This window comes from Malaclemys terrapin, chromosome 2 (assembly GCF_027887155.1).
Source record: "Malaclemys terrapin pileata isolate rMalTer1 chromosome 2, rMalTer1.hap1, whole genome shotgun sequence".
Classification (NCBI taxonomy): Eukaryota; Metazoa; Chordata; order Testudines; family Emydidae; genus Malaclemys; species Malaclemys terrapin.
The window spans coordinates 274,949,385-274,973,024 of NC_071506.1; the positions used below are offsets into that span (position 1 = coordinate 274,949,385).

Here is a 23,640-nt window from a genome sequence, read left to right on the forward strand (position 1 = left end):
ACCTGCCCCCATTTCCATCCTCGTCCCATGCTGAATAAAGCGGGGTGATGCTGAGCGGTGCTCTGGCTTCGTTAACGGGGGGAGTGCTGGGGCTGCACTGTGCTCTGAAGGTGGCTAGATCAGGCTCCACCTGATCCTTGGGAGTAGAGAGATGGACACTGCAGGACGCTCCCTCTGCCCAGAAAGCCCTACTCCCAAGCCTCGAGCCACTTCTCCAATTCAGCCAAAGAAAAAGGGGTAGGGACACAGAGCAAGGGCTGCAGGGAAATGCCTGGTGCCTGGGAATACACACCACCGCTGTAGATGTCAAACTATGAGCCGTTCCTGTCAGCTCCTCTGAAGTTTATCCACTGGGACAGTCTTGCCATAAAGGGTCCCTAGCCCAATCTGTAGCAACCTCCTCTCCAGTGAGAGGCCCCTCCATCCAAATTAGTGCCTATCCTGGAAGAGTGGGTCAGGTTTCTTATCCCCCTTGAATCTGGTGGCAGAAGGCATAACCCTGGAAGGTCAAATAAAGCTGTCCTATGTCAATAGGAGTGAAGCGGGTTTCACTCAGAGGCCAGCAGGCCTAGTGGGCAGGCCCTGGCTCGACAGTCCTTCCACCCTGTAGTGAGTTGCATTCCGGTTGGCAGGCCGTGGCTTGTCCATTTCCCAGCGCTCAGGAGTTCTCCCAGACAGATGTGGGGGGGAGTGAGAAGTAGGGACATCCAGGACCGCTCCCCAGCAGGGCCCATGGGGGAGAGGCCTGGAATGTCTCTCTCGCCTCTTCCTGGTGCCCCTGACCAGCCTCCCTGGGGTGCTGTCTCTTGCTCTGGGACAGTCTCAGCCTGCTTTCCTCCACCCGGGAGTCCCCAGTCAGTCCCAGCAGCTCAGTCCGTTAACTGAGCATTCCCGAGCTCTCCTCTTAGTGTCCAGTTATTCTCCCTCAGTGGGGAGGGAAAAGGGTCCCTCCTGGTTGAGTCTTACCCCCAGTCCAGACCCGCTCTTGTGCATCGCTTTGTCCCCAGAAGATGCAAACTGCGATCCTCCTGTTAGCCAGCCTCTCCTTCACTTTCCCTCCCTGCTTGACTGACGTCCCTTCTCTGCAGATCCTGTATTTGGAGCATAATCTGCTGCTGAGGGGCGGGGCCCTTTTGGCCTGGTACTGCTCCCTCCCTCCCTTAGTCTCCATGTGGGGTCCGTAAATGCCATCGCAAGGAGTTATTATACAGACTAGGGCCCTGATCCTACAAAGACTTGCATGCAGTCATGCAAAGACTTTATACTTGCAAGCAGTTCTATTTAACTCAGTGGGGGCTACTCCCATGTTTAAAGTTAAACTCAGGGTATGTAAATCTTGATAGGATCAGGGCCTTAGACTCCTTTTGAAAGAACCCTGTAGGCGAGAGAGAAATAGGGCTTTGTGCTGTTGCTGCCCTATCTCGCAATAGGGGTAATAAAAGAAATTCCCAACATAACTGAGACACAACCATCACAGTGTGTGAAATCTATATGCTTTTCAGGGCAGGGCCTGACTTTATTTCTGGGTTTGCTACAGAAGTGCTAAACAAATAATCGACTAATAATACTGCGGATCTGGTTTATTCAAGGAAACTGAGATCTTATGTGGCTACATTCTTGTGTTAAAGAGAAAAGAGACTGCGTTGTGCTTCCCATTTGTTTTTGTTATTAGGGCTGGTTTGAAGCCAGTTCAAGATGAGATCTGTAATAATGGGAGGTGTTTTCTCTCCTGGGTCTTGGCATTAGTTCTTGGTTGGTTGGTTTGGGGTTTTTTTCCACGGTGTATTTCTCCCGTAGGAAATCTGTGAGGGGAAAAGAAGGGGGGAGAAAGAATTGTCTCAAAACCATATGACTATTTTTTAAATCCTAGTAAGGGATCTGGACTGGCTACCCCCAACCCCCAGTGCTGTTTTGTCAGTGGAACAAATGTATCCCAGATATAAATGCAATGAGCCTGATCTGGTGATCTCTAGCACTTCAGGGGAGTGACTCCTGATTTACATCTGTTTAAAACAAAGGAAAAGGACATCCAAAGACTTTGAGGGTTCCTGAACTCAGTGGAGTTACACCAGAGATGAAGTTGGCCCATTATGAAACACCAGTGGATTATTACAGATCTTATATCAAATTGGCTTCGAATCAGCCCTGATAACAAAGACCAATGCAGTTTTGGGATGCATTGGCATCACATCTGGGGACAGGGATGGGATAGATCTTCCTCTGGTGCATTACACTTGGACTATTCCTTCAGCTCTTGGCATCTTGTTACCAGAAAGATATTAATGGTCTGGAGGGAGTTCTGTAGAATGCAACAGAGATAGGGGAGGAGCGAGGACAGATTTGAAGAGCTACATCTGTGCAGCTTGGCCAAGTGATGGATAAGCCAGAGTACATGAGAATAGTCTGCAGATATTGGAATGGTGTGAGCGAGCACTAAAGCTGTGGAGGGATTGCTTACCATGACTCAGGAAATAATGGAACAAAATGGAAAACGGACAGCGAGAGCTGTGAAGCTCTGGCGTTGTCTCCCAGGGGGAAAGGGAGAAGCCCCATCACCTGGGAGGTTTAAAATTAGATTGGACCAAACATTGCAGGATCAGGGCTGCAGTGAGATGCATGCAGGTGGTTTCTGTGCTAATGAGGAGCCCCACTGATTTCAGTGGGGCACCATGTGGCTGCAGAGATTTGAGTGCAGAATCAGTCATAGTATTGGGGTCTAATAAGTGAACAGAAGGGGGCAGCCCTGCATCAAGTAGGACATGGACTAGGTGCCATAGATCCACCGCCAGAAGGGACCACTCGGATCATTTACCTGGGTCTTTTCAATCCCCAAGTTCTTTTGGTTCTAGGACCTCTGAGCTTAGGGAAACATCAGGAGGGAGAGGTCAGCAGGAGAGGGGCTGGGTATTTTTTTTAGTTGGTTTTTAACGTACATCTCATTGATGCATGTGGCTGTCCAGTGTTGCCCAGCAAACGCATACAAAGCAGAGAGCGGATCGATTTTCCAAGAGCATCAGGCTTTCCCTATTGTAGAAGATCTGGGCCTTAGCCACCATGACTCGATCCAGGGCTGAACTGCCCCAGTGTTCAGGGGAGCTGTGGGTCAGAGGTTTGGGTTTGTGCTCATCTCTGGGTATTACAGCTAAGTTTTAGAAACCTATTCCTTTAGTATTGTTGTTTGTACTGCAGTTGCACCTAGGGTTTGCCAGCCAGGGAATGGGGCCCCACACCAGTAGGCATAGTTCAGCCCCACACAGCTAAAAAGATAGTGCCTGCTCCGAAAGCCTTTGACCCCATGATCTGAATGGTAGCCTGGATTCTCCAGGCCCTGCATCGCTTCCTCCCCAGAAATCAGTCAACTCTGGAGTCTAGCTCCGGCTTGGTCTAGCAAAAAGCACCGGGGCTGGGCAGTGATGATTCCTTCTCTTCTTTACAAGCGATTCTCTCTGTGTTTGTAGGTTCCCTGCACACGGGCCGGAGTTCTCCACCCCCGGGGAGCGTTCCTGAAGAACAGCAGCAGATCGCTCGGCAGGGCTCCTACACCAGTATTAACAGTGAAGGGGAGTTCATCCCTGAGATTATGGACCAGAATGTAAGTGGAGCTGGCCTGTGTGAGCTGAGTATCTCCAGCATTAGGCAAATCAGATTGTTACAACCCCCAAGGCGAGCTCCGTTACTCCAGAGGTGGAGCAATGGAGAGTTCCTAGGTGTTGACCTGTGACCCAGGACCTGATCCAGTAGGGGCAAGCAGTTTATATTTTTATGTGCAAGGTTGCTTTCAGTAACATAAGACGCTGAAAGGCAAGTCGGAGGACATTTCGACTTGGCAACAGGCTGAGGTCTAAGCAAGGTCTAGTAGAAAGTTTAGCTTAGTACAACTGCTTGACCTGAGGTCATAAGATTTTTTGCAATACGTAGCATGTGATAAGCAAGTACATCACAGAAGCTTATAGGCCATTGGGGATATATGTAACCATGGAGAAACCACACTTGCGTATCAGAACCAGCAGGAAATACGTGGTGCAAATAGTTTTTGTTAGCAATCAGAGCCTTAATTATGGTCCCCCAGAATGACAAATATGGGCTGGGGACTGAGACGATGTGAGAGCGTCCCAGTCCATTCCCTGTGATTGCAGAGGGGGTGGAAGTGCTGAGCTCTCCTCCCTGCTTCCCATATCCGTGTTAGCTCCAGATATGGTTCCTGGCCCCGCTATTTTCAGCTGTAGTGAAATTGGAGCGGAAAGCAACTTATGCCCCACTCCTTCCCTCTCCATTTGCTCTATCCCGATGCTGCAAGTTTCCCCATGCAGATGGATCCCGATGCCCAAGTGAAGTCAATGGGACAGTCTGTGGGTGCAGGGGTCTGCTCGCATGGAGCGCCTCGCAGGGTCAGGGCCTTAGAGCCCTGCAAACTGAAAACGCAGCCCTGGTGAGCACTGGCCACATGGGAGGGATGCGGTGCTGCCCTTTCTTATCACACATTCTGGACAACGTTCAAAATGTCAAGAAGGGGATAAGTGTCTTCAGAAATAGGATGCTCTTACACTGCTACCAAAGAGGACATAGGGGAAGAAGTGTGTCTGCTGCGTTATCGTGGCCCTTGCTAGCAACACAGGCAGGAAGGCTGGGCCAGGGTTTCCATGACAAAGTTATGTTTTCAAAGGTTTGTTATATGGCCATTAAGAAACTGAACACTCTCGCTGGAGGAGCCTTGGCAGCAGCTGAGTGCAGATGTCTTGTGCGCCTAGCAGCCAAACATTGGGCTTGGACTGTTTGTAGATGGTTTCTGAGCTGCATTCATTAGGGTTAGATAAAGCGAAGGCGGGGAGCTAGATCCTCTGCACATGTAAGTCAGCATCTGGCCATTGACTTTAATGGAGTTGCATTGATTTATGCCAGCGGAGGATCTGACCCCACGCTTTCACTGCTTAGCTGAGGACTCCTACGTTCTAGTCTTGGCTCTTACCAGCAGTGTACAGTGGGCTGGCCACTGCCCCTCTCCCACCTTCCCGACCCCCCCCAAGAGGTGGCTGCACTCTGGTGACTTGGCTGCCTGTAGTTATTACCCCCAGGGCCAGCCCAGGAGACATTTGGGGGTTGTAACTCTGGGGCAGCTGGCCTACTAGTGGTGGGACCATGGGGATCCAGGGGATGACACACTGCACAATGGGGACTTTCCCTTGCTCTCCACTGACCCTCTGTGGCCATCGCATGGGATGGCAACAATGGGCCCCAAAGGATGGGGATCTCCTCGTTGGCTGGATTGCTGCAACGCATCAGCCTTTGGGCTAGACTTGTGAAGGGGGGGAAGTTACTGTTTCCATTGGGACTCTCCTACCAAAACAAATGAGTGTTGCTATGGCAGCCAGTTAAATAGCTGTAACCATAGAAACATCACAGGGAAAGAGAAGCATGCTCTAGTACCCTAAGCATAGCACAGGGCATGAGGAACTCCTTGGCTTCTAATCCCACCTCCAAGCCTGCTATACTCCATGGCTCTGGCCAAGTCGCTTAGCCTCCCTGCCTCGGTTTCCCCCTCTGAAAGCTGGGCCTAGCACCGACCCCACAGGGGTGCTGGGGGAGGGGGTGTTAGTTATTAGTTGTGAAGTGTCTTGTAGATGAAAAGGACTAAGTGGGATTGTTGTTATAACACCGCTGGGTGGCATGGAGAAAACGCCATGGTAGTGGAAGTGTGTGTAACCTTTGTGGTTCCCTAAGCCACCGAGGAGAACTCCTCTGTTGTTAACAATCAGATATAATTAACACAATCTAGTAAAATGTGTCATCCAGGAGCCCACGCAAATACAGCGTTTATTGACTCGCTGAGCTGGGGAGAGCAGAGTAAATTCTTTGATCTAACCTCTTTGTTAACCCTTTACCAACAGAGGGGAAGGGTGGGCTTGTGATTAAAGGCAGCGACCAGGGAGTCAGGAGGCCAGAGTTGTATTCCTGGGTGTGCCCCAGGTTAACAGGTGGCCTTGGGCAAGTCTTGTTATGCCCTGACTTTCAAAAGCGCTGAAAATGTGGAGCTCCCACCTGATTCTGCGCACATTCCGAAATCAGGACGTTAATCCCTGTGCCTCGATTTCCCTATCAGTAAATAATAATTGAGAAGAAGAATCTCCATCCCTGCTGTCAGAAGATTTAATGAATTTGTTTGCAAAATGCTTTGAGATTCCCTATTGGATGGGGTAACAGATGTACAGGGCCAGACCCTCCACTGCTGTAAATGACTAATTTACACCTGCTGAAGATCTGGAAGATTATCTAAAACAGACTCTTAGGATTTTCCGATTCAGGGTTTACAGCACGTTGTGTCAATGTTTTCCCTTTTCTTTGCTGTCCAAAGATGCTTGAACCTTTCATCAGTCCTGATGAGTCACTCTCTGGGAGCTGCCAGTCCCTGGACAGATCTATAGACAGGTAAGTCAGATTCATCACCATGGGCTTGCCTGCGTAATGAAAACCACCCCCCCTTCCTATGCAAGTGTCTGAAGGAGGGAAAGGAATTGGTTAAGATATCCTGGGGGGTTCTGACTAGGAGAAATGGGCGGCACCTAAGCAAAGGGAAATTTAGACCGAATACCAAGAAATAAATCCTAACATGAGAGAGCCGTTAGCCTGCAGAATAGTCTCCCCATGGAAGTGATGGAAGCACCATGCCTTGAGTCATATAATACTGGACTGGGCAAAGGACAGATGGGAACAGTCCTGGACCAGCAGGGGATTAGATAACCTATCTGACCTTTTCCCTCTCCAATTTCTCTGGTTCTTGGAAGATCTTTTTCCCCTTTCATCCCTATGGATTTCTAGATCACTGGATCGATATCGCCTTAGCTGCTCCATGGCTCCTCTCTACCCATAGTGTATGCTCTCAATTGAGTGTTGTAAATGGAGCCGTCACAGACAGACATCCACACCTCCAAAGGTGCTAAGGATACCAGAGGAAAAACAACTAAGCTCCTCTGCAAGAAGCAACTAGGACACATTGTGCAGGTCATTAGTGCTGCCAGTTAAATCCAGACCCGCCAGTGCATTTGTGACCGCTAACTTGCCCCAGTGCAGGTTAGTGTCTCAGATACGATGTCTTTTTCTTTTGGGAAGCCATTTATTTTCCTTATCACTGATTTTCTTTCTTACCCCCCTGACTGTTTTGACTATATTATATTAGCATTGCATTACAGCAGGTCCGATTTGTATCGATCCGATCCTTACGTGCGCTCCAACCTTGCACATTTCAGCTGTCTCAGCCCTACGCTCCATTGACTTTTTGTGCCTTGTAATAATTTCCACTCACACAATTGCTCTTCATCAAATGTCCATGAAACGTGGGCTCCCTTCCTCCCAGCCCGTCCGCTCCTCCTTGATTTTGCAATTAAGTCTAAATAGCCTTCACCTGGAGTAACAGCACAATGAACACAGCCCAGTTTCTCCTCCGAACCCTTAGAGTGACCTAGGGCTTGATCCAAAGTCCAGTGGAAACTCCCATCAACTTAACTGGGCTTCGGGTGAGACCATGCTCACTTAGACCCCCCACCACCCTTATTCAGTTCACTGAGTCTTTGGCCTTGGCTACACTTGCAAGTTAGAGCGCATTAAATCAGCCCCAGGCGCCCTAACTCCTGAGGTGTCCATGCTGGCAAGGCACTTAGCGTGCCTGGACTCTGCAGCTGGAGTGCTCCTGATAATCCACCTCCACGAGAAGCATAAAGCTTGCTGCGCCCCGGCTGAAATGCCAAGGTGTCAGTGTGGATGACATGTTGCATTACTGCGCTGTGATTGGCCTCCGAAAATGTCCCATAATCCCTTGAAGTCAAGTGGCCACTCCTGTCATTGCTTTGAACTCGGCTGCAGGCTTGGGGATATCCCCTTTCCAAGCTCCGTTTCTGACAGCCGGCGTGCTTATCTGCTCCGGGACACAAAGCAAACCATTACTGTGGAATGCTGCTGCTGCCGAGGCAGGCGTGGTGGGGTGGGGGGAGCTGATGTCGGGGTTTCCCTCTGCTGCTGTCTGAACTTACAAGACAGCATGCTGACACACTCTATGCCCCCCAAAACACTGTCTCCCCCCACCTACACACAACACACTGCCTGTGTCACTCCACCTCCCCCCCCATTTGAAAAGCACGCTGCAGCCACTTGCACACTGGATAGCTACCACAATGCACTGCTCTCCGTGGCATTGCAAGAGCTGCTAATGTGGCCACACCAGTGCGCTTGCAGTTGACTGTGTAAACACACTGCAGCGCTTTCCCTGCTGCTGTCTCCGAGGGCTGGTTTAACTCCCGATGCACTACATCTGCAAGTGTAGCCATGTCCTAAGGGTGTTTGATCTGGTGCAGCTTGCATGGTGCGGGGACGGAAGGGAGAAGCGCTTCAAGGAAAGCAACTGACAGGAGGGTGTAAGAAGGTGTCTGTTAAAGCAGATCATCTGGCTCCTTGATACTCTCACATTGGCAAGCTGGTGTAAATAAGCCTAAAGGAGCCAAGCACCCTGGGTATCCCCTTTGAATTTGGCCCAGGGACAACTTTGAGTAGTGGCTGTAGAACTTGGACCCTTCACTAGGTGCTGCAGATCTTGTTTCCAATTGTCTGGTATTGGCTGAGAGGACAACCTACATGTGTGGGCAAAAAGAGTAGAGAATGAAAATGTGAGGCCTCTTTCTGTTTGTTACCCAATTCTGTGCCAGCATGTTCTGTACACTAACACCTGGCCAGCTCTAGCTGTGCCAGCCCACCGGTCTTTGAGTTCGGAGAGAGCAAAGACTGGTGTGAAGACTCTTCTCTAAACAACCAAACCTGTCCTTGTTAGAGCTCCATGACTCAAAGCCGTCTTGTCTCAGTTCCTTCCAGGTAACTTCACCTCAGAGGGATTTTTTTTTCTGAGGACCTTATAAGAGAGTCCAAATAAAGTTTAGAATGAAAACTGAGTCTGAACTCAGCAATCACCACTGATCAAAGTCCCAATACGCTGTCATTCTGCATGGCATTTTTTACACTAACTCTACCTCAAACTGTTTCATGGAGCTACAGTGACTAATGCACTTAAATAATCAGAGCAAGATGAGGCAGAAAGCAAGAGACACCTTATAGGCTATGAGGAAAAGCTATTTTCAGCTGAGATATGAAATCGGAGGAATATAATTGAAATAAAAGGATATAGGGAGGCTGGTTCACATGGCAGGAGCTTCAGAGGAGAAGGCTCTTGCGCCAGCACTGCTGAGATGGTGTGGAGGGTCTTTGAGATGAGGGAAGAAAGAGGAAGAGGCATGAAGAATTCATGGACTTTAAGTACTCCTGGGGAAATTCTGCACCAAAAAATTAAAAATTCTGCGCACAATATTTTAAAATTCTGCATATTTTGTCAAAATAACACACTATAATCATTCCACTTTCAATTATTTTGATCATTTATTTCAAAATATTGTCAGCAACTATGTCTAACAATACAGAGAACAAAAAAGATTCAGGAAATGTTTTTTGACAAATAGATTCCCTACTAGGCATATAAATACAAAACTTTGAGTAATTCATTTAAATGACAATACAGAAATGTATTTCCCACACCCCTAAGAAGCAGTGCAAAGGCTTGGGGGAGTCAGGTAACGGAGGAGCGGAGGGAAAAGGAAGTAATTGCTGGTAAGAAGGCTGGGTGTGAACTTGAAGGGATGTTGGGGGTGGGTGGAAGTCTGAAACAGGTTGTTTTTTTGGGCTGGGAGGAATTGTTAGGGCTCTTCCCCCACGCAGACCTTTGCTGACCCCTAGCCTCTTATTTAGTCAAGCACAGTTGCCCACATCCGCCCCAACCCCATGTGTCCTTGCACCCCCATTCAGCCACCCCTTTTCCCTGCATCCCCATGTGTCCCTGCATCCCCTCTCCCCCATGTGTCCCTGTGCCCACACTCCCATTCAGCCCCCCGCCCCAGTCTGTCCCCCCCACTAGCCTTTCTGAACCCCAGTCTGTGACCCCCCAGCAGGTCCATCTGCCCCATGCTGTCCGTCTCCCCCCACTCCCATGCCTCCTGACCTCGCCCAATGGGCAGGGTGCTGTGAGGAAGTCAGCCTCTTTCTCTTCCTTATCCACAGCTGGAGCTGCACCCACCCGGGAGCAGCTGCTTTCTGTTCAGCTGCCACAGTGACCCCTGATGAGCAAAAGACATAACTGCAACATCTTTCTGGCAGAATGTATTTTCTGCAGGGGGAAAAAATTCTGTGCAGCACATGAATTCTGCGCATGTGCAGTGGCCCAGAATTCCTGCAGGAGTATTTACAGATGTTTAACAGAAGCTATTAAAGTTAGACATTTTTAAAATCAGAAGCTCCAGATAACTTCATCCAAGAGTTTTAAAAGGTCTGGCCGAGGAGCTTGCTGCACCATTAATGTTGATTTTCAACAAGTCTTGGAGCACTGGGGAAGTTCCAGAAGACTGGAAGAAAGATAATGTGCCAATTTTTAAAAAGGGTAAATGGGATGACCACAGGTAATTGTAGGCCTGTCAGCCTGATATCGATTCTAGGCAAGATAATGGAGCAGCTGATACAGGATGCAAAGATTTACAATTACAGAGCAAACATTTTTACAGTTATAGAGCAAATACTTTAAAGGAGGGTAATGTGCATAATACAAATCAACACCACACAACATTTTGATTAAAAATTAGAATGAGATCAAATTAACATGGCACATGTTAAATGGATTCAAAACTATCTAACTGGTAGGTCTCAAAAAGTAACTATAAACAGAGAATCGTCATCCAGTGAGTCTGTTTCCGGTGGGGTCCTACAGGGATTTGTTCTGGGCCGTATGGCATTTAACATTTTTATCAATTATCTGGAAGGAAACATAAAATCATTACTGATAAAGTGACTGGGGGGGGGGCGGTAAATAATGTCGAAGACAGGTCACTGACTCAGAGTGAGCTAGATCACTTGTGCAAGCAAACAATGTACATTTTAATATGGCTCGATGTATACATCTGGGAACAAAGAATGCAGGCCATACTTACAGGATGGGGAACTTTCTCCTGGGAAGCAGTGACTCTGGAAAAAAAAAAAATTGGGGGATTGTGGTGTGTAATCTGCTGAGCGTGAGCTCCCAATGTGATGCTGTGGCCAAAAGAGCAGAATGTGATCCTACAGTGCATAAACACAGGAATTTCAAGTAGGGAGTAGAGAGGTTATTTTACCTCTGTTTTGGGCACTGGTGTGACTGCTGCTAGAATACTGTGTCTAGTTCTGGTGCCCATAATTCAGGAAGGATGTTGATAAATTGGAGAGGGTTCCGAGAAGAGCCATGAGAATGATTAAAGGATTAGAAAACCTGCCTTAGACATGGTAGGCTCAAGGAACTCAATATATTGATCTTAACAAAGAGAAGGTTGGGGGTTGACTTCCTCACAGTCTATAAGTACCTACCTGGGGAACAAATATTTAATGATGGGCTCTTCGGTCTAGCCGAGAAAGGTCTAACACAGTCTAATGGCTGGAAGTTGAAGCTAGACAAAATCAGACTGTAAATAAGGTGTACATTTTTAACAGTGAGAGTAATTAAGCATTGAAACAATTTACCAAGGACCATGGTAGATCCTGCATCATTGACCATTTTAAAATCAAGATTGGATGTCTTTCTGAACGATCTGCTCTGGGAATCATTGTGGGGAAGTTCTATGGCCTGTGTTACACAGGAGGTCAGACTAGATGAGCACAAGTTCAATTCTGGCCTTGGAATCTGAGACAATGTTGTTCTTATTCCGGAGGTGGTGATAAGGCAGGCTAACCAGTGGGGGGAAGAGAGGAAAGCTCATCATGGGCTGTTAAGAAATGCTTTATGAAAATTACCATTTTTCTCCATAGCAAAATCATTAATAATACCTAGTTCTTATGTAGTGCTTTTCATCATTAGAGCTCAAAGCGCTTTATGAAGGAGGTCACTATCATTATCCCCATTTTACAAATGGGGAAACTGAGGCAGAGTGAGGCAATGCACCTTGCCCATGGCCAATGGCAGAGCCAGGACTAGAACCCAAGAAGCCTGAATCCCTGTCCAGTGATCTGTTCTCAGCTTGAAGGCTTGATTGTCTAACATACTGAGCGCCCTCCACTCCCCAGTAGACTCAGTGGAGTTGTGGGTGCTAAGCACCTCATAGGATTCTTCATAATGCAGGGAACAAGTAGCTTATTCCCGGCTTTACAGCAAAAAAGAGCCCCTACAGGTTCATATGTCCAAAGTGTGGCAGACGGGGGTGTCCGTGTATAATTCCATGCCCATCAAGTGACGTTAAAAGACCAGGAAAGTTGCAAAGTTGAGCACTCACTTGTCAAGAAATGAGGACATTAATTCTGCTCTCTTGTGCATATGCATCACTGTGGTACAGTCTTTAATTACAGGATCCTGTGCTGTTCTTTCCACAGGATCCCTGCCTCATTCAACGCACACATCGGGCAGGGAGTTCTCCAGCAAAGCACATGCTTAACTTTAAACACATGAGTGTTCCCACTGACTGCCCCTGGTGAAAGTTAAGCACTTGCTTAAGTATTCTGCTGGATCAGGGCCTGAATGAAAGAAGCTTGCATAGGACATTCGTCTGGAGTTCAGTGCATCTTGCCTCTTTCTGTGTAAAAGTAGTATGTAATATATCATCGATGTATAATGAATGCAGACGCGATTCTGATCACTGGATCTGTTTGAAACAATAAGGTGTTTCTGTCTTTTCCCACAGCCCGCCCTTTACCCAAACCCCTGTTCCCAGAAGGAAGAGCCAACCCAAAGACAGTCTTGATTGCCTGGGTAAGGATATGTGGGATTTAGTGTCAAAGTAACAGCACAGCCATGCGGCAGTAAGGTGGACTTTCAAAACAGCTGTGTGTGAATCAGACGACAGAACGGAATACTACTGGGTTAAATCATTCAAAACAAACAAACCAGCTTCACTGCTCATGTTATAAGTAGCCACTGCAATTCTCAAACCTAGACACATTTTAAAATCTAAGGACCCAGTGCTGCAAACAGATACTGCCAAGCTTAACGATCACTGTAAGCCTTTTGAAGCGAACAGGACTATTGAGGATCCTAAATGCTATGGGGCCTGATTCCACTCCTCTTGGGCCTGATTCTGAATCAGTTTCCTCCTCCTCCCACCCCCAGTCTAAATCAGGAGTAACTCCACTGCAGTTAATGGAGATACACCAATGTAAAGCTGATCTGAGATCAGAATCAGGCCCTATGCTAGTAGTAAGTGCTTGCAGGATTGGGTCCTCCTTGTTCTATTTGTTTACTTCTTGCCTTTCTCTCATTTGGGCAGAAGAAAATAAGCTACTCAGTTTCATCTTTGTTTCTAGTCAGATTCTAATCAGTCTCACTTTCAGATTCTTATGTCCTGTGTTGCTATTGGATTGCAAAATACTGCAGAGGGGGAAAAAATTCTCCATTTGCATTAATAAGAGGTACAATCAGTAACACTGGAAATGCCATTACGGAAAGGTGTATTGGTAACTTGTAAGGATCTTAGCTTAATGCTCATCTGAGCATAAATGTCCAGGTGGTTAAGTCATGGAAACTTCATAGTACTGTAATGACTTTTGCTACTAAAAATGGACACATGGCTATCTGCCGATGGCTGATAACACATTTTTGGCTTGAGGCAGCACTTAGAGTTCGAACCAGGGAACTTGAGCTTCAAGTCAATACTTGCAGTGAAGTTTTAATATGTCCCTGGTGGCAGTGGATTCATTTCACTTGAAAACACAAGTCCACATCACCGCTCACGCATGGCTTGTCGTTAACCTCTTGGCCTGGCATTGTTGCTTTTCTTGCTGCCCATACTTCAGCCATTGTGTGCTCTGCCCTAGCGCTAGAGTAATGGTAAAATCATGTTGAAGTCAGGCCGATGCCAGGAATGGCCTCCAAGGAGCAGCTCCTGGCTCGGAGCTAAGACAAACAATCCTTCAGAATAAGCTGTTTAGTCAGGATTTGATAGGGGAAAAACAGGAGGTGAAGATGAGGGGGAGGGAATTGAAGATATTTTAATCTAATGTTGTTCTATGCTACCAGTGATGGCATCCTGTACCTCTCATTATTAATGTTTCTATCCCTATCCATCCATCCATCCATCCCTTTCTCTCTCATGTAATCTCCTTTTAACTCAAATTTTAGCACTTTTACCCTGTGTAATCTCTTGTATCTAACCTAATTTTCTCTCTCTAGTGTTATTCTGATTATATTAAACCTCATGCTCCAGGAATTAAACTAGTCTCAAACATTTACGGCTCAGCATGACCCCTTAATGAGGGGCAGATTATTTTACATTTGCCTGCTCTAGGTTCTTGCACTTTCCTCTGAAGCATCTGGGACTGGCCACGGTCAGCGATGGGATACTGGACTAGATACACTTTGGGTCTGATCCAGTATGGAAGTTCATTCGTTTCCTAAGCGAGAGATTTATAACCCTGAATAGAACCAGCATAGTTCTGTGTAAATTCCCCGCTCTCTAACTAACAAGGTGGAGAAACTGGCTGTGGCGTGGATTAGGACAGTGGCAAAGGGGTTAGGAAAGACTGGGAAAATGTGTGGGGTCGAGCAGGGAGAAAAGGGCATGGAGGCAACCAGGGACAATGGAAGGAGGAGGAAAGTAGAGAGATGAGAAAAGAAAACAAGCGACATAGACGTAAGAAAATGTACCCCATTGCAGAACAATGGCTCTTCTCAGTCACATACAAGAAGTTATGGCTCCAAGAAAGCCAGGTCTAGCTTAGAAAGAGGCAGGAGCAATTGTGATGGGGCTAAACCATCTGAAGAAATAAAAATAAACTGGGTTGCTGAGCATTTCTTTAAATATTGTGGACCAGAGCCTGCTCCTATTGAAGTCACCGGCAAAGCTTGTGTTGGCTTCCTGGGGCCAAGATTGGTCCCCTTTGACCCCAGCCTTCTGTCCGCAATGGGCAGATTTCAGAAATGAGCCATGGAGCATGTCCCATCTTGGGAATGAACAGTCTTCTGCCTGGTCTCTCCATTGCATTTTCAAGTGAAAAACAGAACTTCCAATGAGAAATGCTCCAGGGGTTCCTCACGGAGTTGATCTAATGGAGACTTTTCTCTTTCTCTCCTGTCAGATTTCGATATCCCGTTTTGTGAGCGATTCGGGAAAGGTGGGACCTTCCCCAGACAATATCACCTTTCCCAGAGCCGCAAGGACTATAGCGATGGTGAGACACTGATCGGTCCATGCGGGCTTGGGGGAAAAGCTCACTGATGGCCTAAGCCAAGGAATAGGGCATTGGCCTGGACAGGAGCAACTTGGCTTCAGTTCTTGGCTCTGCCACAGACTTCCTGTGTGACCGCGGGCAAGTCACTTGAACTGCTCTGGGCCCATGTGGGCACTGCTGGCACACATTGTAAGTTCCCTAGTGTGTGTTAATGCAGTTACTGTTTGAAATGGGACTATATTAACACAAACTAGGGAACTTTTAGTGCACGCTAGCAGGGTCCACATGGGCCACTTAGTGCACAACACGCTAGTGTGCGTTAGAATTTGCACCTTCTGGCGTGAACTAAAGCACTGTGCAGACATGTCCTAACTCCCGTTCTCTCAGATGACCCTTTCTATAGGTGCCGACTTCCCCTGTACCCAGGGGGTGCTCGATGCCGCCCCCACTCTGCCCCCGCCCCACCTCTTCCCGTCCCCTCCCCTGAGCGCGCCCCATCCCTGCTCCTTCCCCCGTCCCTCCTGGAGCCGACCTGCATGCCGTGAAACCACTCTTAGTGGCGTGCAAGGGGAGGCGCTGGGTGGGGAGGGAAAGAGGGGGCCTTGGCTGTTGGTGGGTGCTAAGCACATGCTAATTTTTCTCCGTGGGTGCTCCAGCCCTGCCTCAAAGAACTTTGAGTGTAAGTTGGGAATTAGACTCCAAGTTGCGCTGTGATTTTTTTTTTTTTTTTTTTTTTTAAACCTGTATAGCTGGTGAAACCACTGTGTGGACAAACTTAATCTGATTTAAATCTGGCTTATGTTGATTTATTTTAAATTGATTCCTTGATGAGTTAAGCGAAGGTTTTAATCAACTTAAAACTGCCCACGCAGGGTTTTGCATCATTTAACTGAGAACTTGTCTACACTGTGCTGCAGCATGGCCTATGGGGATGCGAATCGCAGAGTGCAGTGAACGGTTGGGCTCTCACTGCCCTGTGTGGACACTGCAGCAGCGTCTCAATGGGGCAGTTAGAGCACAATGCTGCAATTTACACCTCCATAGCAAAGCAATTGAAACAGGTGCCACTCTGAATCCAGACAGGGTCTGAGTGTATGACGAGAGACAAGACGTTGCATGTCCTTATCAGTAATTCTCCTGCTTTCCTCACCAAGGACGAAGGACTTTCCCAAGGAGTTACGTCCCTCAGGAGAATCGGTTTCAGCTTGTCCCTTCCAGCAGAACAAAGAGCTTCAACGGGGACAGCAAGCTCCTCACCTTACAGTACGAGGCGCACAGGACCAAATGGTGGATCGACTGTGACAAGGGACTGCAGGTTTTCAGCACGTCCCCCAGCAAGTCCAGAAACTGTGAGTGAATTTCAACAGGTTGCCGTTTAGAATCTCAGGCTGTGATCTTGTCTTCTAAGTATGGTCAGGCGGGGCTGGTGGAGGGGAAACCTCCAAGGAGAACTCAGGAGCTGGGGTGGATCAGCAGATAGCACTTCCCTCTCAGTCCTGAGTCAGTACAGAACCAATGCCCCAGCATGGTGTTAAGGGGCGCTGTGCTCCCGGGAGACGGCTCCAAGAGAAAGCCCTGACTGCTCATGGTCATTTAAGATCTCCTGGCACTTTCCATAAAGATAGGGGTGTTCTGGCCAAATTCCATCCTGGGCAATTACATTCCACCTGCAGCTACAGTGGGATAAATGATTCTCCACTTCCTGCTCTGAATGGCCGCATAGCAGTGCTGTGCCCTGTTAACCATTGCTTGTGTTCCACTCCAGCAGTGGCTGCATGTCACTGAGGGGTAGGGAAGGGACTCCAACATTACACAGCAGATTATTCTCAGCCCTTGCAGGAGGGAAGGCACTGTATCAATGTACATCCCTGGGCCTGATCCTGCTCTCACTTACTCGGGTGTAAATCGGGTAAGCCAGTGGAGTGAAAGCAGCCTGAATGGGATGGGAATCAGGCTCTAAGTGTCGCTCTTTGTGGTAGGTGCTAATGCACTCTGTGTGCCCCCACTCATTGCATAGCAGATTTAGCTCTGCATTGCAAAGGGTCCAGTGACCCCTATGCTGTGTCCTGACTGTGCCATTGATGTTCCTCCTGCAGCCCTGCAGGCGCCAGTGAACTGGAGGTTGGGGAAGCTCCTCGGCAGAGGGGCCTTCGGAGAGGTTTATCTCTGCTACGACGCAGACACTGGCAGGGAGCTGTCAGTGAAGCAGGTGCCCTTTGACCCAGACAGTCAAGAGACCAGCAAGGTGAGTGTGAGGGCTGGACTGAGCCTTCCTGAAGAGCAACTGGGTGCGACTGGGTCACAAACATCCTGCCCTTCCCATATTGCTGAGTGGGATGGAGGTCCTGAGATGGGGTCTGCTGGCATCTGTTGTCCCCCATGTCACCACTAGGCGATGCATGAATGCCGTGCATAGTTCCTGTATGTGCTGTGCTGGCCCTCCTGGCTCAGAGCTGTTTGTGATTTCCCACAGAGCTCATAGACACCTGCCATGGCCTAAACCGTCCAGTGACCACTCATCTTCCCTTCCAGAACCTGCATGATGCTAGCCCAGCCTGCATTGCCAGTCTCATCTCTCGCCATCTCCTGTCCTTTCTGCTCTTCTGTGATGCCAGCCCCAGGGCTCCATTCACCACCCTCCATTCCCATCTCTGGATAGCCCATTTGCCCAACCTCTGCTTTTCCCTCATGCTCGCCCCTCCTGGAAGCTTGGTGGTGTCCTTCAGAAACAAGGGAATAAGTAAATATCTGCCTGCCTGCCTGCATCTCTCTCTAACAATCCCAAGCAGAGTCCCTTCTCCGCCTTTCCCAGTGCATCCTGTCTGTCTTTTAGGCTATAACCTCCTTGGGAGAGCAGCCATCTGTCTTCTTGGGTCTTGTACAACGCTAGGGATATAGTCAGTGCTTCAGAAACCCTCTAGGAGAATAAGCTTGAATGTGGCAGTATTTCTGCAGTGATGCGACGTTCGTAGGTCTGTCTTTTCATCGTGTAACGTTCTGTATCGTTGCAGGAGGTAAATGCCTTAGAATGTGAGATCCAGCTGTTGAAGACCCTTCGCCATGACAGGATAGTCCAGTATTATGGTTGCTTGCGGGACCCGGAAGAGAGGAAGTTGTCTATCTTTGTGGAATACATGCCAGGGGTAAGTGTGACAGCAGCCAACCCATGTGGTTATTTTATAGAGATGGACCTGAACCAGAGAGCTGAATCCAAACGCCTCCCAGCTCAGGCGAAGTTTGGATCTGGAGTCAAATTTCGCAGCCTGGCCCTTGTCTACAATGGGCCAAATCAAAATCCTGATTTGAACTTTGCGGAAGGGCCCTATCAGTGTGACATAGCCTGGAATATGAACACGGCCGAATTTGGGATTGGATCCAGATCTGGATCTAATCTCTGTGGCTTGGGCCCATCCCTAGTTATTTATTACAAAGCACTCTGGGAAAGGTTAATTGTAGTACGATCCGCACACAGCTATCATGAGTTATTTATTTATTCTGATATGTGCACGTTGAAAACACAACGTTACTAATTATCCTGTCCTTGGAGACCAAGTCATCTCGTGGCGATGCTGTTTTATCATGTCAGGACGTTACCAGGTCATGACTCTGTTCGTGTAGAATGAAATATCTCCAGGGGCAATGTAAAATCAAGATGTTTTAATGTTCTGCTAGGTGGCGCAGGGGATGTAACTTGCATCTTTTCTTACTACTTTAGCACATAAGTTAAACCAACATAGACTCCCTGGAGCAGAGCTTCAGCTAGTGTAAACAGAGCAGTGCTGATTTACACTGGTTGAGGATCCGGCCCCCTCAGCCCCACCTGTGTTACTTACACCTTCTTACACATCATTTCTGGATTTGTCCTCTAGACTGTGAGGGAGCAAACCTATGGTTTATTCATAGATTTTTAAGGCCAGAGGGGACCATTCGATTATATAGTCACAAATAGCTTTGGTATTTGGCAAACATGGTAGAAAATCCCCCACCAGATCCACATGAATGACAATTTGAACTAGCCCCCTAGCACGACCCCCTCTCTCTAACCACAGCCCCGTGAACCCATTTGTTTCTGGAGACTCTTTCTGATCCCTGACATAAACCCTCAGGCATGGGACCAAAAGGATAAGCCCAGTGCAGTGTAATCAGTCCCCTCGCTGTTCGTTCTACAACATGCCCATGTCTGTTACCTGCCAGGAAGCCAGCGTTTGTGCCGGGGCTGTTTCCTGTTCCTGGATCGGAATGTTTGTTTTCCTTCCGATAAACGAGCACTCTGGACAGATAAAGATTGACTTTCACTCTGCGGCAACAGCTTATTTCACAACATCAGCCCAGGGCTCTGCGTTTTTTGTACTGTTGGTGGAAGAGGCCCAACTCCCAAGCTCTGAAGTGCTGCATCTGGCTGAGATTCTGATTTAATGCAGCTGGCTTGGCAAGGGCTGCTTGGGGTCTAGCTGCTTGTGCGGGACCTTCCGCACCCTGCCTGGCTCTAGCCAGTGTCAATAGCGTGTCCATTTGTAATTCACCCATTTAAACCATTGTTGGAGTGTCTTCCGCACACACACAACCCGCATCCTCCTTTAAATTAACTGAGGGCGAAAGGGGCTGGTCTATTTGATTCTAGTACAAGATGAGATCCTTAAAAGGGCCCTGCCTCAGTGCATCCTTCATGTCCAGAGCCCACCCCACAGACTGAGATCCAGAGAAGTGGAGGGCTCAAATGCCTAACCAAAGATTTTCTATCAGAGGACATTGACAGAACCCCAGATGATACCCAGCTGTAGGGCGGGAGGGCCCCTGATAGGTTCGTCCCACTGGCACTTCATTGGCCACCCCCTTTAAAATGGGAAGGAGCAAAATAGGAACCCAGGGCTGAGCAAAAGTTCAGGCTACAGGGGGGGTGAGGTCAGGGACAATAAGAATGTCAGTGGGAGACTGAGCAGAGAACCCAGACAACCCCTGCTGCTCCCCGGTGGATGAAAGGTGCCAGACTGACAGCCCTGGAGACTGTCTATCCATAGAACGGGCCAGAACGAGCTTCGCTCAGACAGGATGGAATCCTTCCTCAGCATTTGAAGTCCTATAGTTGGGTAGCTCCTTTAGTGTAAATCTTCTCTATGGAACAACCACTCTGGCTGGCTTACCTGGAGAATTGAGCCAGGGAGCTGTAGACCTAAAAGCCTCAGCGCCTGTTGCTTGAGCTAAAGCACCCACTTCATTACCTTCAGCAGTAAAAACTCATGCTTTGAGATCCAGCGTTCCTAGACTCAGTCCTGGCAGCGATCCAACCAGGGATGTTGTTACATCTGGTTGTCCATGTAGGCCTGTGGATGTCAGTAGCTCCAGCTGAGCTTCCCCAGCCCGGGGAAATGTGATGCGAAGAGAAGGTGTCTCTTTGTCCCACTTCAGCGTCTAGGCAACGTGTAGAAGTCTCGGAGTCAGCTCCAAACTAATGGACGTGTTCCTTTCGCTCAAGTGGTGGAGAGGATCAAGCTTATATAGACGAATTTCCCACAAACAAGCTGACCAATGATGTGATCCAGCCACAAGAGGGGGATAGAGAACTATGCTGAGTTAGCAAGGGTTGTATGTACAATACTGCCCTTCCTCATCTGTCCCATGGGGATATTATATTTCAGGCATGATCCTTGCTCCATTATGTTTATCAGTGTCTCTGATTTCATATATTCCTCTTTTATATCTCAGTTAGATTCAGTAAAGCTTTTTATAAACCAGAAAATAAACCAGAAAACCTTGAACTCTTTACGCTAAACGGTCTGTTCCACCTTGTATTTAGCTGCCACTCTGAGTACATTTCCCAGACATCAAGAAGAAGAGCTCTGTGTAGCCCAAAAGCTTGTCTCTCTCACCAGCAGAAGTTGGTCCGATACAAGATATTACCTCACCCACCTTGTCTCTCAGAAAACGGTCACAGAAATATAAAAGCCAACATGACACAATACACATCATTCACTCCTGTGGTTTGTGTATATGCGTTTCATTTCCAATAGGGTTCCATAAAGGACCAATTGAAAGCATATGGTGCTCTGACCGAGAACGTCACCCGGAAGTACACCAGGCAGATTCTGCAGGGAGTCTTCTACTTACACAGCAATATGATTGTCCACAGGGATATTAAAGGTAAGTAGAATGCACTGTGAGATCGCCTTCCTGCTCTGATCTAGCAGCACCTTAAGTAGGATTCTGTGCCTTATGGTCAGAGTGCAGCTTTAGAGGCTAAGACACATGGGTTTCTAGCCCTGGCTCTGCCTTGGGCCTGCAGTGTGGTCTTGAACAAGTTGCTTAGGCCAGAATTTTCAAAAGTGACCTCTGACTTGGGAGGGGTGTGTATGCCCCAAATAACGAGTGTCCAATCGGGAATACTGGTTTTGAGAGCCCCCATTGGCTCCTTTTGCAGTTGAGAGCTCAGCTCCAGGCCTGAGATAACAGACATTCATGCTGAGTTGCCGTAAATCAGAAGCCACTTTTGGAAGATACTGGCCGTACCTTTGCTGTGACTTAGTTTATCTTTCTGTTTAATTGGGGATTGGTAATTATTTACGGTCTCCCAGGGGTGCTTCGGAGTTGATGCAAGGTGTGTAAAGCGCTTTGGGTGGGATTTTCAGGGAACTAAGAGACAGGCCTCTTTGAAAATTCCAGTTTTAAAAAAAAAAAAAAAAAAAAAAAAAAAAAGGTCCCTTAGCATACTGCCTTCATGTAGCTAAATGTCGTCTTTTCCAACTCGGAAGATGCTGGCCCTTTGCCTGAGCCTTCCCTTGCTGGAGCTGCGTTGGCCCTGGTTGCAATTTTATCTCTTGGGTTTTTGTGCTTGACCCTTAGGTGCCAACATTTTGCGAGATTCTGCTGGAAATGTGAAACTAGGAGATTTTGGTGCCAGCAAACGCATCCAGACCATTTGCATGTCTGGAACGGGAATTAAATCGGTCACCGGAACGCCGTACTGGATGAGCCCAGAGGTGATCAGTGGAGAAGGCTATGGAAGGAAAGCTGACGTGTGGTAAGAAACAAAGTAATCCCAGGCAAAAAATCTCCACTGCAATGGGTCAGCATTGCAATTTTCTAATGTAGCCTGTATCCGTTCATCGCTTCGAGAATTACAGCGGTTAATTTTCCAAGGCCAACCAGTATGACTAGCATTTGCAAGACAGTGTGGGTTAGTGGCTGGAACAGTGTGCTTATAGTTAGAACTGACTACCAAGATTTTCAGTAGTGATTAGTGATTTTTTTGGATGCTCAACTTGAGACACCTTAAAAAGGGTCTGATTTCCAGAGGGTGGGTGCTGAGCACCTACTGAAAGTCAGGATCCTTTATGGTGTTTCAGGCTGAACACCCGAAAATGGAAGCACCCCAAATCCCTACTTGCTGTTGGAAATTTCCAACCTGGATGCTGATTTTGGGTGCCCCAATTTTTTGGACGACCAGCTGGAGATTCCTTGAATCTGCCTTTAAGTAACCCTGAGCACCCTCCCCTCCCTGGGAACTGCAGGAGCTCCGAAAAACTGGCTGTCGAGGTTTGCCGGATTGGGCCCCGAGGCTGAACAGCTGGAATAATAGTCATCACCCGAATGAACTACAACAATACTGTATGCACAGCACATATTCCCTTGACTCTTCCAACAGCCAGGCTCAGTGGAAACCAGCCATTGTATCTGCTTCGCACTGGGGAGAATGCCTGAGGAGTCGTTGGCAGACAGCCTTGCTGCCACCTGTTCCAGCTGATAGGCGGGAAGTGCAGCTACGTTTTATTCATTCTGATTATGAGCCCAGGTTGCCAAGCTGGCGTAAATGAGGCCGGCGGAAACGCCACGCTGCTAGGATTCCACCCCAAGGGCTGGAAAGCCGCCCTGCTTTTTCCTGCCTCTGCCCTTTTATTTTATTCAGGCTGCTTCTTCTGGACTCCTCCTTCCCAGAAGCAAATGGGAGATGAAGCCAGACAGGGAGCGAAGCCTTGTTTGGCTGCAGATGTCTTTGGTAGTAAACATAATGTACGAGGTAGATAGGCTGCTGCCAACGAATATGGGTACAAAATATTCCCAGCGAGTTGGCTCCCTCTTTGGGGATGTCTGCACTGCTATAAAAAACCCGCAGCTGGCCTGTGCCAACTGGCTTGGGCTAGCGGGCTGTTTAATTGCGGTGTGAATGTCCGGGCTCAGGGTTGCAGCCTGAGCTCTGCTACAGTGCAGGGTCTAGAGCTCAGGTTGCTAGGTGGGAGGGTCCCAGAGCTTGGGCTGCAGCCTGAGCCCAAACATGTACACCACAATTAAACAGCCCCTTAGCCGAGCCCGAGACGGCTGGCACAGGCCAGCTGTAAGTGTCTAATTGCATACCCTTTCAGGCCTGAATGCTTCCCTTTAAGGGGGAAAATTCACCCCTGTGAAGAGGACCAGCACAAACCTATGTACCAGTTCATCAAGGCCCTG

General features: G+C 48.2%; 1 protein-coding gene across 3 annotated transcripts in view; it reads left to right on the forward strand.

Moving 5' to 3' along the window:
* The window catches only part of LOC128830798 (mitogen-activated protein kinase kinase kinase 3-like), a 120,608-nt gene that overhangs the window by 89,934 nt on the left and 7,034 nt on the right, over nt 1–23,640 (forward strand). For all 3 annotated transcript variants that reach the window (XM_054016582.1, XM_054016583.1, XM_054016584.1), the window contains 9 exons: nt 3,459–3,592; nt 6,350–6,423; nt 12,720–12,787; nt 15,109–15,201; nt 16,356–16,550; nt 17,298–17,446; nt 18,213–18,344; nt 21,210–21,339; nt 22,039–22,216. In XM_054016582.1, coding sequence (XP_053872557.1) covers nt 3,459–3,592; nt 6,350–6,423; nt 12,720–12,787; nt 15,109–15,201; nt 16,356–16,550; nt 17,298–17,446; nt 18,213–18,344; nt 21,210–21,339; nt 22,039–22,216 — 1,153 coding nt within the window. The remainder of the gene's footprint in view (nt 1–3,458; nt 3,593–6,349; nt 6,424–12,719; nt 12,788–15,108; nt 15,202–16,355; nt 16,551–17,297; nt 17,447–18,212; nt 18,345–21,209; nt 21,340–22,038; nt 22,217–23,640) is intronic.